Source organism: Lontra canadensis, unplaced genomic scaffold, assembly GCF_010015895.1.
Source record: "Lontra canadensis isolate GAN:19392208 unplaced genomic scaffold, GSC_riverotter_1.0 scaffold10, whole genome shotgun sequence".
In the NCBI taxonomy this organism is placed as follows: Eukaryota; Metazoa; Chordata; class Mammalia; order Carnivora; family Mustelidae; genus Lontra; species Lontra canadensis.
This window is the reverse complement of record NW_022631004.1, coordinates 12,862,454-12,879,220: the sequence shown is the minus strand read 5'-3', so window position 1 is coordinate 12,879,220 and position 16,767 is coordinate 12,862,454. Positions and strand designations below refer to the sequence as shown.

Sequence of the window (16,767 nt, the reverse complement as noted above, 5' to 3'; positions counted from 1 at the left end):
AAGATGCTAACCATCATCTGAGCTTCCAGTGAATCATAATCACTGCTCACAGATTACCTTCACAAGTAATTACTAAAAAGTCTGAAATATTACAAAAACCAAAATGTGACAAAGCCACAAAATTAGCAAATACAGTTCAAAAAACAGCGCCAACAGACTGGCTTGACACAAGGTTACCACAAGCCTTCAATTCATAAACCAGTATCCGCAAACCACTATTTACTCTAGCGTGTGAAATGCAACAAAATGAGATATTAAACACTGTGAAATTTTCACCTGGTTTTCTATTTTCAAAGTACTCTTCGAGATGACATAGGCAAATATATACCTTTCATTCTTTCTCACCTGCCACCTTTTCCTTACTCTTCCATTGTTTGGACACCTTTTAGTTTTTCAGTATGACCCAAAAGCCCACTAAAAAGATAGTTAGAGGCTTGACAAAACAAATCCCTACCCATACTGGCCCTCACTAAACGCACGCAACCGCCAGTACAGTTCTTACTTTAATAACCACAACACTGAAGGCACTCACATTTAGGAGCCTTAGCTCATTTCTCGATGAAGGAGCCAAGACCTAAACCATTTCTTCTCAATCACAGTTTTGAGTTGTCTTCCTTACTTACTCCCCAAATGTTTTTCTCTCGTTTCCAAAACGTTTTCACAAAACGTTTACACAAAATTTCCTCAGGCTTTCACGAGCAACCTGACCGGCACAGAACCTACAGAGTTCCGAAGGTGGGCATACTAAAATCGTGGTCACTTCCTCAGCGTCCGCTCCCGGCCGCACCTGCCAGAAAACCGCCTGTGACTCGACACACGCTTCCCAATGACGCGAGTGTCGTCGTGCAACTCCCCTGGAGGCGGCCGCACCTGCGCAGCTGCGAAGGAGCGGGGCGGGGCAAGGCGAGGACGGGCGGGATGGCAGCGGGAGCGTAGCCTGGAGGGTGGCCGCGAGTGGGGGAGGGTTTGGAAGGGGGAGAGGAGGACAGAGAGGTGGGGGCGGGGGAGGGGGCGGAGGGCCCGAGGGCTGTAGGGCTGGAGGGCGGGCCTTTCCGGAGGGAAAGGTCTTTCACTTCCTGTTTGCGGGAACTTCTGAATCCGGGTCAAGGAGGGTTCGCCTCCTCATCTTCCCCCGGGCTGACCCGGCACTTTCAGTGACAGCGGCTTCTGACTCAACCTAAGGCTGGTTTCATCTTACGACCTGCTGAGCCCGGACGTCCACACCTGCCTCGGGACGCTAAGTCGCGCTTCCTCCACCTATTGGGGGACAGCCACGGGCCTTAAGTGACCGCCGCCGCCGGGGGTCCTCGCCAACCGCTCCGCGCTGATGCTGAGAGGGAGCGTGGGCCCGGGGCGGCGGCGGAGTGCGAGCCTCTGGCTCCCTAGGCCCGCCGCGGGCGCTGCCGGTTCTTACGCTCCCCAGGCTTGCCACCTCCCGCCCGGGCTTGGATGGGCCCCTCTGCCCGATAAATGTGGCTGCTGAGACTGCGGTGGCGGTGGTCGGTCCCGCTGCTGCTGCGGCGCTCCAAGTTCACCTGTGCCGCGGGACTCTCCTGCCCCACGTCGGGACTGTCGCCCCCCGCTCCTAATCCCCCGGCCCCGGCCTTGCAGTTTGGCGACAATGGACAAGATCCTGGAGGGCCTGGTGAGTTCTTCGCACCCACTGTCCCTAAAGCGGGTGATTGTGCGGAAGGTGGTGGAATCGGCGGAGCATTGGCTAGACGAGGCGCAGTGTGAAGCCATGTTTGACCTGACCACCCGGCTCATCCTGGAGGGCCAAGACCCCTTTCAGCGGCAGGTGGGGCACCAAGTGCTGGAGGCCTATGCACGATACCACCGGCCAGAATTCGAGTCCTTCTTCAACAAGACGTTCGTGCTGGGCCTCCTTCAGCAGGGCTACCACTCGCTGGACAGGAAGGACGTAGCCATTCTGGACTACATTCACAACGGCCTGAAGCTGATCATGAGCTGCCCATCGGTGCTGGACCTCTTCAGCCTGCTGCAAGTAGAGGTGTTACGTATGGTGTGTGAGAGGCCGGAGCCGCAGCTGTGTGCCCGATTGAGCGACCTCCTGACCGACTTCGTGCAGTGCATCCCCAAGGGAAAATTGTCCATCACCTTCTGTCAACAGCTTGTTCGAACGATAGGCCATTTCCAGTGCGTGTCCACCCAGGAGAAGGAGCTGCGGGAATATGTCTCTCAGGTGACAAAAGTGAGTAACTTGCTGCAGAACATCTGGAAGGCTGAGCCCTCCACACTCCTGCCTTCCCTGCAGGAAGTTTTTGCAAGCATTTCTTCCACAGGTAAGTGTCATTATATTCCAGAAAAATCTCTCTTGGAAATTCAGTATGTCTCTTAGACACACACCATGTTTGCTTCTCTGCCCTAAAAACATTCTTAATGGAGAACAAATCTTAATACCCTCATCCAAAGTTTTATTCTCATCCACTTCCGTATTTAGGGTGTCCATTTGTACCTTTGGGGGGGAAAAAAAGCAGTGTTCCTATTTAAATGTTGAAAACACTGAGGTCTAAGACCTTTGGCACTGAGTAAGTTGCTTAATTACCTAGCCTCTGCTGAAGTTATGGACTGCTTTGAGGATGACAGGACTAAATAAAGCTTCTATTCATTAGTGACTAATGATAGCATAATCATGTTTACCATATTATTATTGTACTGTGACTCTGTCATCTTGTCGTTACAAGTTTTTCTCCTGTTTTTTAATTTTCCCACTTTTTTGTTCATGGGCTGTGTGGTTTGTTTTATTACTGGATTATCACAGTTCAACTATGTAGTTTTTGCATATTGACTTTTTTTTCCTCTACAGTAGTGTATGACAGAGAGGGTATAGGTAGAAGGAGGGAAAGACTATGAGGACTTAAATAGATGTTTTTGTGCTCAGTGTATATAGCCCATGAACTACATCCTTAGAAAGTGGGAAGGAATCAAGTGATAATTGGCAAGAAAATGCTTTCTCACCAGGAATTTTACCTTGTATTTACATTCCTTTTTTGGACTTGGAACTTTCAGCTCTGTAAGTTGTGAGACAATAGACCCAAAACTGTGTTCCTTTCCACTCTACTTGGTACAACCATTCTCCTTGGCTATTTGAAATTGAACTTGTGAAGGAGGTGTCTTTTATCTTGGGAACCAGAAATAAAAGTAGAGTTTTAACAAGCTCCGTATATTCTGATGAATTAAATATGTTTAGGAAAGAATAGTCAACTAAATATTTGCAGTATCTGAGTTATCTTATTTTTTCCTTGTAATTTTTCTTTTATTACCTGTGTTGCTAGAACTGTTAGATTTCCCCAGAACTTTTTCAACAGTAGCAGTAAAGGAACTTGTCTTGAATTTGCTTAATCATTATATAGTTTAAACAAAGTCCCCTCAAAATTCACCTTAATTTTTACTTCTTTAAGAGATTTCCTTTAAGTCTTCCTTAGAACAATGTAATGGCTACTGTAATTAATAGTTATAAGTTACTTTGGAAGATCTAAAGTGGGAATTTAAATGATACCTAAAATTTCTTTTCTGACTACTGACTTACAAATGAATATTTTAACACAACTTAATATTAATATGACTTAATATTAACTAATGCAGGAGAATAAAGTAACTTATGAGCTGAATATGGTGATAGTGAACAGTAGGTTTTATATTGTAGTAGTTCTGTCTATAATGAACAATCATTGCTGCTCACTTTTCATCCCTCATTTCTGTAATTTAACGTTCCTTGGATATTAGCCTGCCTATGAGGTAGAGCATAACAGCTTGTCCTGAGTAACACCTTTGCTGCGAATACATTTTTTTTTTTTTGTAAATTGTTGTTTCTCTCTAAATACTTCACTTGAACCTTCTTGACATATCCCTTTTTCTTTTTAATTAAAAAAATAGATACATCATTTGAACCTTCTGTAGCATTGGCAAGCCTTGTGCAGCATATTCCTCTTCAGATGATTACAGTTCTCATCAGGAGCCTAACTACGGATCCAAATGTAAAAGATGCAAGTATGACCCAAGCTCTTTGCAGGTACTTCTTCATGACACTGTAGATGGTGTTGTAGATTTGGGAGGAGGAAATACTTTATTGTATTTTGTGGGTAATGAAAAACTTAGATGTTTAAACTGAAATCACAGAATGAAATACATATTCTCCAAATTAATTGGAATGAATTATTTACCTTACTATCTAGGTGTGACAGGTCTCCCAGTAATTCAAAGTCCATTTTCAGTTCAGCTTTTTTTAATTCCAAAAATATACACAGGAGTAGACTTACTGTACAGTAAGGAATTGGTTGGATTATCAGTATATTTTACTAATTACTGATTGTGGTTCCTGCAACCTGTTTTCCCTGGGTTTTTGTTTTTTGCTTTTTTAAGCTAAGTACATACTTTTACTTTCTCTTTCAATCAGAATCTCTGGATAATACACTCTACCTTAGTCTGTTTAAAATGTGTTTTTTCTTCCTTATTCTTAAATAGATGATTGGGTAAAATGCAGAATTCTAATTTGATAGTCATTTTCTCAGCATTTTGAAAATAATACTGCACTGTGTTCTGGCATTTATTGTTGCTGATATGGAGTCTGCTGTCAATCCAGTTGTCATTCCTTTGTGAGTAGTTAGGCTTTTCTGGTAACGTTTATGTCTCTTGATGTTTTTCAGTTTATTCTTATATTTCTAGGTGTAAACTAAATATATTAATCCTCAGCATTTTCATGCTTTTATTAATTCATTTGTTCATTTATTCAAACCATATTTATAGACACTTAACTTACCATGAGTGCTAGGCAGTGTTTCAAAACCTCTTTGAACAAATGGATTAAAAAAAATCTATCTTCATGGATTTAGTTTCTAGATGAAGAAGAAGACAGTAAATTAGTAACATATCTCTTTGATTGCAAGATGCATTCTAATTTCAGAGATGTTAAAATGTGGACATATACAGTCACTTGGTATGCTAATCTAATTGGCATGACTTTTCCTGCCTTAGTGGTACGTAAACTAATTATACATTCTAAAATTAATTTTGTTTTAGATTTTATTAAATATGATAATTAAAATTATAATTTAGTATTTGAATAGTGATAACTGTTTTTGGAAAAAAAGTAGATAGGAAGGACATAAAGTATGAGAGATTGGTTTGCAATTTTAAATTAGGTGGGTTAGGAAGGCCTCAATGAGAACATGAGGATGAAGTAAAGACATAAAAGAGGGAGCAAAGCCTGTAGAGATCGAAGGGGAAGAACATCAATATTGTCTTACAACTCACTGATTTTTTTTCTTCAGAGGTACCCTTTTATAGGGCTTATTCCAGCAATTGAGTTTCTTTATTTCAGTGACTCTATTTTTCTTTAAAACCTCAACCTCTGCTCTTCTTTAAAAAAATTTTATTTATTTATTTGACACAGAGACGCAGTGAGAGAGGGAACATAGTGGGAGTGGGAGAGGGAGAAGCAGGCCTCTGGCTGAGCAGGGAGCCCAGTGTGGGTCTCCATCCGAGGACTCCCAGATCATGACCTAAGCCGAAGGGAGATGCTTAACAACTGAGCCTCCCAGGTGCCCCTCAGTGATTTTTTTTCTAATCGAGCTTTCCTCCTCTACCTATTTTTGTTTCACATCTGCCTGAATTTTTTTGTAATTTTTTTCTACAGTGTACACATTTGTGCATGTGTATGTGGCACATCTAAATAAAATATAAGGATTTGGAACAAAATAATTTCTGTGTACCTGTTACAAAGTTGTAGTCATCACATAGAAACTTAAGTATTTATGTTGGATATTCAGAAAGCTACATGTATACAAATCTCACTATCTGTAACACAAACTTTGGGGACATGGATTTTTTTTCCACTTTTTCCCCCTTTTTGTCTAGGGTTCGAAAAGACCCTTCTCTTCCAGCTTTTCTTTTTTCCTTGCACTCAAATTTAACTGAATCAATTTAGCTCTAACTATTACTTTCAGTTTCTTGTTTCTCATTCTCTCAAACTTCCATAGATCTGTATAAATGTTATTCCTGCTTTATGGCCTCTATCTCTACTACGTTCAATTTATGGTGATCTCCTTGCCATATTTAGTGGTCTCTATTTTTGTTTTCATCATCTTGATATCTTTGTATTCATAGTCCTTAAAATTATAGAAATCCTGTGACACCATGCCGTTAGGATTTTCTTCATATTGTTCTTCTTATTTTTCCTTTTCCCTTTCTATATGTGGTTGATTTCCAAGTCTTTATGTAAAGTTCTCATTGTTTGTTTACTTTTAATTTTAAGAAACACTCTTACCAAGGCAGCTGGTGGCTTAGTCATTTGAGCCTCTGACTCTTGATTTCAGCTAAGGTTTTGAACTCAGGGTTGTGTGTTCAAGCCCCAAGTAAGTAGCGTGGAGCCTACTTAAAAAAAAAAAAAAAAAAAAAAAGGAAAGAAAGACTCCTATCTCATCCATCTCTCCATAATGAAATTCTGTATATGTCCTATTTAGCAGTAACACTCCACTGTAAGTGTGACCTCAACAGCACTAAAATTTCTTTCTCTTTGAGATGAAGATATCATAAATTATGTTGTCCTTAAATAAAATAGGAAGATTCAGAGAATTATATATTTCATAGCTGAAAGTGAAATTAGAAATCCGTTTGTCTGTCACCTTCATTGCCTAGGTAATAATATCTAACATTTTTCATTACATGCCATAAGTCATTGCAGCAGAGTCTTCTAATTGGTCTTTTTGCCAACAGTGACTTATACTTCTCTCTCTTTAAGTCATCCTGATCTATTCAGTTCTCCCTTCTGATTAACAAACTGCAGTGACTTCCACCCATGACTAAATCAAGTGCAAATTCCATTTCTTGGCAGTTGGCACTTTTCATCTTAATTTTTCAACCTTTTCAAAATAGCCATGGTATCCAATTTCTGAATTTGTCTTGTTTTTAAAATATATTTGGTAGTTAATTTTTGCTTATTTGTTTCTGTGGGAAGCTGTGATCCACTTTTTAAAAGTATTGCATTTTTAATTTATCCTGTATGATCCTGTTTAACCCATAGTCTATCTGAAGTAGTTATTCTTATTTTACAGATGTAACTCAACAGGATAGCAGTGTTTATTTTTATCATACTCCCACCTTCTCCTTCCTCTTAGTCTGTATTTCCCCACACATAGCACTTACTATGCTTGAACTGTTATTTTCTGTAATCTAAAGAAATGCAAATACCATACCAGAAACAGATAAGTAACATTAAAGTATGAGATTAACCAGATGTAAGTGAAATAATAAGGAATGGGGTACATAAGCACCTTCTAAAAGAGAATGCTGATCCTCAACTCCAGTTTTCTTGTTGTCATAAGGAAATTTGAATTCAGTATGGCTGATCTGATTTTTCAAAAGCCTGTGATCCAGTTTTTTATGTGAAATTTCCCAATTTTTAAAACAGTGGAACAAGGTAAACTGAGGCTGGCCATGAAGGTGCCATCTAAAAGTGAAAATTGGTTTTATTCTCTACAAATTAAGAATAAATTTATTTTTTGTCTTTTGTAATATTGCCAGTTTTAATGTTAAGATTTTCAAGTTGCATTTTTTTGCAACTTGAATGGTTTCATTTATTCATCAAATTTGAATTCCTTCTCAGCTCCAAACACTATGCTAAGTACTGGAGATCCATAAATTAAAGGCTAAAAAAAAAAAAAAAACCAAGATCACTGCTCTTAAGCCCATGATCTAATGGAGGAAAGAAGATTTCAAAGTACATAAATTATAACTGTAATCAATGTTTTGTTTTTGGTTTTTTTTTTTTTTAAGATTTTTTATTTATTTGTCAGAGAGAGAGAGGGAGAGAGAGCGAGCACAGACAGACAGAATGGCAGGCAGAGGCAGAGGGAGAAGCAGGTTCCCTGACGAGCAAGGAGCCCGATGCGGGACTCAATCCCAGGACGCTGGGATCATGACCTGAGCCGAAGGCAGCTGCTTAACCAACTGAGCCACCCAGGCGTCCCTCAATGTTTTTTAAATAATAAGAAATTAACTCAATATATCAGGGTTAAGTATCCTTAAAATTCATGTAGAAACCGATATATGTTGGACAAAATTAGTGTAGTTAATCATAAAAATAACTCATCCTACAATACCAGTGCCTGAAAGGATTTGGGCATATGCAAGTCCAATCAAATTGAAGCAGAACTGGAATATAATTAACGTGTAGCTCAAAGCATTGCATTTATACACCAGCAGAGCTTAGTTCAAACACCAGTACTGCTGTTTATTAATTGTATAACTGTTGACAAAATTCCTAATTTTTCTTACCAATTTGAAAGCAGAAATTGTAATTACTTTGTTTTCAGCACTTAACAGAGTAACTGTTATGGAATAGGCACTCAAATATTTGTTGAGTGAATGGCTTCTTATTCATTTACTTTTGACTGGAAGTTTCTTTAGTATGCCGGAGGACATTGTGGACATATGGGATAAGGTAAAGAGTGAAGGCTTTTGAGATGAGAAGCTAGAAATGGGAAGGAGAGGAAAAAGCTGATTGGGTGATTAGGTATAATGCAGAACCATGGCCAAATGGAATTTTCTACTCTACTCTTAGACCTGAGCTAAAGGGAGTTCTGGCCCAGGGCCCACTGTTCTGGAGAGCCCAGTTTCTTTCTACTCTGGTGGTACCATTCCCCACACGGGACAGAGTCCACAAAGCCAAGGAGATGTGCTCACATATACTTCTCTGTATCACATTTTTGTATGTGTGCGTATTTGTACCAAAAAAATATGAAATGTGTCCAGCATGATTTTTTTAAACAAGAACAGTTTTTAGAAGAGTTATTGGCACTTTTTTTCTTCTTTAATTGAACAATATCTCAGATCTTTCCATGTTAGATCCCCACAGATCAATTCATATAGATCCATCTCATTCTTTAAAATTAGGGTCTCCTGAGTGGCTCAGTGGGTTAAGTTTCTGCCTGCAGCTCAGGTCATGGTCTCAGGTCATGGTCTCAGGGTCCTGGGATCGAGCCCCGCATCGGGCTCTCTGCTCAGTGGGGAGCCTGCTTCCCTCCCTCTCTGCCTACCTCTCTGCCTACTTGTGATCTCTCTCTCTGTGTCAAATAAATAAATAAATGAAATCTTTTAAAAAAAATACTAAGTTTAAAAAAAAAAGGAATAAAATTGTACATAATGTTCCATAGTATATTTAGCCATTCCCTCATTGATGGACATTTAGATTATTTGCATTTTTCCATATCCTAAATACAGTGCAACAGTGAACTTACTCTTTATATACCAATACAGGTGTCTCTCTACTCCCTATATGTAGAGTGGCTACAAACTTTTATGAAAATCAACTTAACAACAGTTAGAATATGTGGAACAGCTGTCAAAGGCTATTTTAACGATTTGTAACCATCATTGTTTAAAGGAGATGGCCAGAAAAACAAGAAAGGAAAAAAAATATGGATTTAAAAAAATAAAATAGGAAACATAAGGAACATATAGATAACTAACATGCATTTGGACTTTGGGCTACTCTTAACATCTGATGGAACATTTTAATCTTAAGAGCAAAAACTTTAAAAAAGAAGATAACACTCCAGTGTTAATATAGATGGTTATAACATTAGCTGTTGTGAAAATAACCATATCAATTTTGAAGTCAGTTTTTTTAAGATATTAGTTGCTCTTTTTGGTCATGTGCTTTTGTACTTAGTATTTATGTTTGACATTTTATTCAGTTATTTATTTATTGCCTTATGTGTTGATATTTGGTAGAAGAGAAGCATTCACAATGAGTATTTCCAGTGTCATATATTAACTCATGTAGTCTTCAAATCAGCCCTGTAAAATAAACATGTTTATCTATAATCCATAGATAAGGAAACTGAGACATAGATATTAGGGCCCCCCCAACTAATAAATGGTAAGTTAAGATTTTGAAACCAGATCACTCTGATTTTAAAAACCTTTTTTTTTCCTACTACTATTTTCTTATTATGTAATCCCCAAAACTGGATTATTGGATCAAAACAGTTGTACTGCTCTTTAATGTGATTGATATTTAACATTAAGGACAGTCTCCATCACACCCCATATTATTTTGTCTTTATTTCCATTAAACTGGGTTGATATTCAAGAAGAACACTGATTAATTCAGTATGAGGCCATTTAGTGTATTTACAGATTCAGTGCCCTTTTATCTATGTAAAGCTTCCTTCTTTGTCTTGGTATAGTAGGATAATGAAAGGGATAAAAAGACCTATTTCTCAATTCAAAATAGTCATTTTTAACAGTGCATTTCATTTTTAGACTGCAATCACCAGAAAGGAAAAATTTTGTTTCTATATATCTTAGTCAATAGCTACATTTGAGCTCTTCTTCTTAGGGTAAATTTGCCTAATAAATTCTAGTTAGCACTGTGTAGAGTCAACTTAAAACTGCATTTATGTGAAATGACACTTTATCAGAATTTCTTTTTATTGAAATATGTAAGAAACTGTTAGTTTCTTACAAGTTCAGAAACTCGTTGAGTACAAGCACCTTTATACTTATTTTTGCATCTTGAACAGTGCTTTTCACAAGCCAGCTCAGTAAATATTGAGTCACAAAGGGAGAGGTTGTCTACTGTAACTCTTATTATTCCCAACTAAAAGATGTTGAAAACATTTTCAAGACTGATAGTTTTCTTTTTCAATTTTCAGAATGATTGACTGGCTATCCTGGCCATTGGCTCAGCACGTGGATACATGGGTGATTGCACTCCTAAAAGGACTGGCAGCTGTCCAGAAGTTTACTATTTTGATAGATGTTACTTTACTAAAAATAGAACTGGTAAGTTGGAGAATATAAATCTCTTTGAATGAATGGTCTCAATCTTTTAATCTTTGGGTGGTCCCCTGTAAAGCATCTAATGCTGAATATGTTCTTGTTTTTGGTTGGTTTTGAATTTGAAATAGAAATTAAGAATGGTATTTTAGTATAGATAATTAAAATAATTTTGCTGTTTTCAAGTATCTAATATGAAAACATTCCTCCCATTATCTCTTAAATCCGGCTAATCAAGCTTTTACCACCCTTATTCTACCAAAACCATCTTTGACACCAGTGCTTGCCAGTATTGCTAAACTCAGGAGTTGTTTCTTAGGCTTCCTCTCATTTGACCTATCAGCAGCATTTGACACAGTTGATCGCTCCCTCTTGAAACACTTGCCTCACTTAGTTTTTGTTCTAGTTCTCTTGGCTTTTGTCCTAGTTTATTACTGGCACCTCAGTCTCCCATAATGGATCTTTCTAACTTTAGAGTGCTTTAGAGTTTCATTTTTCAACCATTTTTTACTCAGTCCATTCTCACAGCATATGGGTCCCATCACTTTAAAATAATGTTTCTTAGTTAATGACTGCCAGGTATATATTTCTTGTTCATTATAATCCCATGAACTCCACAGTCATGTATCCAAGTGTCTATACTTGAATATCAAATCCAGCTTATCCACGATCTAATTTCTGATTTTTCCCTCCCAGACCTGGTCTTCCCATCTTAAATAGTGACTCTATCCTTCTGCTTGCTCAGGACAAAACCTGAAAGCTATCCTTCTTGCTTTTCATTCTCTTTCAGCCCTTATCCTACAAATCCTATTGACTCCACCTTTAAAATGTCCAGAATCCTACCACTTTTAACCAGCTACATCACTACCACCTTGGTCCAAAGCTCTCATCATCCCTTGCTGTACAGATTGCAGTAGTCCCCCTGCTCCTACCCTTTGGTCACACAAGACCTACATGATCTAGTCCATTGCTCCTTCTCTCCTCAAGTCTTCCACTATTATTGCCTCAGTCTCTCTACTTTGCTTACACTGCCCTTTTTGCTTTATCTCTAGTACACCAGGCTGAAGACATCAGGGCCTTTGCAGTACTTGGCCTTTGCTTTGCTTATTATGCTCTTCTCTCAGGTGTCTACAGGCTTACTTTCATTTCCTTCAGCTTTTTTATATACAGATATCACCTTTTAAATGACACATTATTTGAATACTCAAATAAAATAACAGGTCCCTTTGCTACCCAGCAGTCCGTATTCTTCATACCCTATTTTCAGTATTTATCTCCATGTTACTTTTTATTGTCTACCTACCCTAGAGACAGTAAGCCCTATCAAATTGGAGATTTTTTTTTAATCCACTGTTGTATCCTCAGTGCCTAGAACAATGCCAAGCAATAGTAGATACTCAATCTATGTTTGTTGAATGAAATTGAATGAAGTGTGGGCCAAGGAACAATCACTTTGTTGATAAAGCTTGACAGATTTGTATTTGATCAAGGGGTTTTAAGAGTTTTTTAGACCACTGTATTTTCTTGATCTCTGTTATGTTGTTATTTCCCAACTTTCTCTCCCAAAGTGACATGTTATGATAGAACTTTCCAGGAAGGGAGATAGTCACATAAATATTTTTGGTCCAAGGAAAATAGCCACTGATTGAGTTAATGATTTCCCTACAAACTCCTAAGGTGGATGTCTTCTCTTTTTTGAAGGTTTTTAATCGACTTTGGTTTCCTCTTGTGAGACCTGGTGCTCTTGCAGTTCTTTCTCACATGCTGCTCAGTTTTCAGCATTCTCCAGAGGCGTTCCATCTGGTAAGTTAGGACATAAGCTTTCTGCACTGAAAAACTTTGTGTTAAAATTTTAGTTTAATGGAGTCACATTTGTATATAGTGAAAAAGACTATAATTAGTCCTGAATCTATTTTCTTGTAGCTTTATGATTTCTTAGAAAATTGAGATTGTGGGTTTTCCCTCCAAAAAATATATTTTCAAAATGTTTTGAGTCTCACGAAAACTGCTACACTTGGAACCACTACCAGCAGTTAAATATTATTGCTCTACATGAGAGATGTTACATGTCAGCATCACTGATGGTTGTCTCTTGCACATAGGAACAATGTAGAAGAAAAATGCTTTAGAATTTCAGAAATATGAAAACAATAGATGTTGTTTTATAGTCCCAGAATTGAGATGTCATTCTCTCCCAACCCATAACCTATAAATCCAGTTAACTCCACCTTTAAAATACATCCAGAACCCTACCATTTTTAATGAGCTATATCACTGGTTTTGATTTGATTTGATTTCAGTTCTTTGATTATCAGTCATTACAGGTGGAAATGACAAAATGTTATTTTGAGAATCTGTCCATTTATCTGTCTAGTGCATCGCAGGAAAGCAGTGCTTTATATGGTTATTTGCTTCTTTTAGAGTCTGGTCCCCAGTTTTATAGGACTTGAATCTTATTACTAGTACACCCACAATATAAATATCTTAGGAATGCTGACCCAATACAAGCAAATTCAAGGGAGACTGATGAAGAAGTCCTGAATTCCAGTTGTTGATTATTAGCTAGAAATAAAACTAGCCTCAAAGAACCATGTACATACTTAGGCTGCTTAGTGCCTCACTGCCACTGAAGGAAAATCTGCAGGCTTTACAGAAAGTAATCCTTATCAACAAGTAATTATATCATCCATTGTCACTTCGAATGGGTTTTTCTGGGAATTTCTACAATTAATTTCATAATTGATGCATCAACCAATAACCTGATATTGGTTTGTTACATAAACAAAACTCAGAACTCAAGCTAAGATAGGATGTGTACTAGCTAAGTCTAACAAGGTAAAGAACATCAATTATTTGTGTCTGTCTTCAGGCATAATCATGTGTAGGCCAGTTGAGAAAAGGTTTATTTTCAGATTTTCTGAGAAGGAGATTCTTTAATAAAACTTACTCATCCATTCTAATGTTTACTGCTCTTCTCACTGATGACATTCCTTAATCTGATTTGTCACTTATGCCATACTCTAAATCTATTTTTTGGCTCCCAGTTGATGGAAGATATCTCCATATGTTGTATTACTTCTTTTTCTGAAAAACATAGTTGAAATAAAAATGGTTGACTTTGAAATATTTGGTTTATTGAACTATTGATATGAAATCATTTATTTAAGGTTTAGTTAGATCTGAGATTGAAAATTGTCATCTGGCTTAGTAAATTCTAAAAACTAAGATCTAATTATTGCCTATATACTGTATGTAGCCTGACTGGCTACTCAACTAAAATGAACTTGGGCATCTAATGGTCATGTAGTAGTTAAATCAGTATTACTCTAACTCAGTAAAGGATGCAGGCTTAGAAGGTGTTAAATGTGAGCAATAACTTAGAATCACCAACATCATTATTCATAGCATTTTAGAGCAAACTAAGATTGATGTTATAGTATATATTATTATAGACCAAATTGCTTTTCAAATGCTTTTTATAAGTGGAAAGAAATTTATTTTAAACTAAAGAAAAATATCAAAGTTTCTGATAAGTCATACACATTTTCTCAAATGGTAACTTAAGTTTAGTGAGTATTACAGTAATGTCCACAAATATTTAGATTTACTCACTCAAAAAAAAGCAACTTTCAAGCAGTTAGAATGTAATAGCCTGCTTGGACATGTAACTATATACCTGTGAAGAACTTAGTCTCATTTCTATGTCAGTGATAATTTTGACCATACAGGATATAATAGTAGACAACTATATTACCTGATTGCAAAGACCAAATCTACACTAGGAAGGCTTTTGGAAGATTTAGAGTTGTAAATTAAATAATCATTTTTTAAAAATTATTTTCTCTTCTCTTCCACTTCTCTCTCTTTTCACCTGTGAGGAAGCAAAATAATTTTGGATTTCTGCTATTTTAACAAGAGACTATCTGATAGGTATAGCTATATGAAGCAAAATTATAATTCAGCTTTGTTTAGAAATGAGAGATGAGAGCAATACAGTGAACTCGTTAGGAACTGATGGTTTCATGGTGGTGGAGGTAAGATCAAAGAAGGTTGTGCAAAAGTTAAAAAGCGATTTTGAGACCTCAGGCATAGAATCAGAGCAAAATGAGAGTAGCACTGTTAATTTAAGAATATGATTGTTCCTGGGGCGCCTGGGTGGCTCAGTGGGTTAAAGCCTTTGCCTTTGGCTCTGGTGGTCCTGGGATCGAGCCCTGCATCGGGCTCTCTGCTCAGCGGGAATCCTGCTTCCTCTTCTGTCTCTGCCTGCTTCTCTGCCTACTTGTGATCTCTGTCTGTCAAAGAAATAAATAAAATCTCTAAAAAAAAAAAATTAGAATGTGATTGTTCCTTTTAGGAGGAAGGAAAGGGAGTTGATTATGATGCTACTATAATTGTTGTTATTGCCATTTAGTGATAAGACAATAGAGCCATAACTTCACTTTTATTACAAGTTAACAACCAAAAAAATGTTCTACAAATAGAATGTAATATTATTAGAGACCTTTTACATGTGAAGTATAAACGTGTATTATTAGATTAATTATTAATTATTATATTAATGATTAATAATTAATTGGAACAAAGATATCACTGCACTAATGGAAAGAGCCATTTCTGCAAAACCGAGTTCATGTTGTTAATAACCTCTTGAATATGTGATGACCCTGTATTGACTTTAATTTTGTAATGAAAGCATACTGTTGTGCTTATTATCAAAGTACTAAGTTTTCTGCATGTTTTTGAACAATGAGCATTTTAGATTTCCGTTTTAACTCCAGTTTCTTAAAAGTAATAGAAATTTTTTATTCCATTTATTCTTTAGAACCATCTCCTCTTTTTGGAGGTGGGGAAATGGAGTTGTTAAAAAGAATAACCATGCTAACATAAGACATCTTCTCTGTATCTTCTCCATACTTACCTAAAAGAAGAGCCGAACTGTAATTTCAGTTAAGTTAGTTACTTTCTTGAAGTAGATTTTAATGTGCAATGTACTGTGTTTAATTCTTTCAAGTGAAAAATCTAAACTTCACACTAGATGGAGCTCTTAAGCTAATTCTAGGTTTATATTTTTAAAAAGTTTGTTCCTATTGAACAATCTGGTAAATAAAATAGTCCTAACATTTTCAGCCTAGCATTTTTCAGAATGGCAGAAGTGACTACGACTTCTATTTTGTACCTTAGTTTGTGTTTTAGGTGGAGTATAAGGATAAGGAGATGGGTCTTATATGGAATTAAAATTATATGTGACTTTGAAAATTTGATTTACCTTGATATTCTAGAAATTTTAAATTCATAACTTTTTTAGGAAAAGACTGTGACTGAACTTACAGAAAAGTACTTGCTGATCATGTAACATTTGCATTCCATTTGTAGGCTAGAGAATTTGTTGCCCATTTGTATATTAGAGGAATGTTTGTCTTTTTTCTCTTCAGATTGTTCCTCACGTAGTTAGTTTGGTTCACTCCTTCAAAAGTGATGGTCTGCCTTCCAGTACAGCCTTCTTAGTGCAGTTAACAGAACTGATACACTGTATGATGTATCATTATTCTGGATTTCCAGATCTCTACGAACCTATTTTGGAAGCAATAAAGGTATGATGGTAGTTGCACCAATATTTGTTCAGCTGCAAATCATGATGTGATAGATGAATGTAGTGAAACATTTCTATAACTAGATACTCAATTTACTATTCTATAGTAATGTGCTTTTTATTTGAAAAATGTAATTAGAATGAGGGTTCATTAATATTTAGGGAGTAATCTCTTTCTTATTTGCTATAACTAAATTAATAACCATATTTCTTCAGTTCTACAATGCCATCAGTTATAAGGCATATCTTTAAATTTATAACAGCTGTTGGGGAAATTTGTTTAAAATTAAATGCTACATTAAGTGAATCCATACAATATCTAATATCAGAATTGTTAAAATATTTTTTTAAAGATTTTATTTATTTGTGAGAGA

At 36.9% G+C, this 16,767-nt stretch overlaps 1 protein-coding gene across 1 annotated transcript in view; it reads left to right on the top strand.

Moving 5' to 3' along the window:
• Positions 1–1,017: 1,017 nt before the first annotated feature.
• USP38 (ubiquitin specific peptidase 38) overlaps positions 1,018–16,767 on the top strand; it is a 36,125-nt gene continuing 20,375 nt past the window's right edge. Inside the window, exons 1-5 of the mRNA XM_032855626.1 lie at positions 1,018–2,303; positions 3,898–4,033; positions 10,680–10,809; positions 12,505–12,606; positions 16,236–16,394. Coding sequence (XP_032711517.1) covers positions 1,622–2,303; positions 3,898–4,033; positions 10,680–10,809; positions 12,505–12,606; positions 16,236–16,394 — 1,209 coding nt within the window. The 5' untranslated portion in view covers positions 1,018–1,621. The remainder of the gene's footprint in view (positions 2,304–3,897; positions 4,034–10,679; positions 10,810–12,504; positions 12,607–16,235; positions 16,395–16,767) is intronic.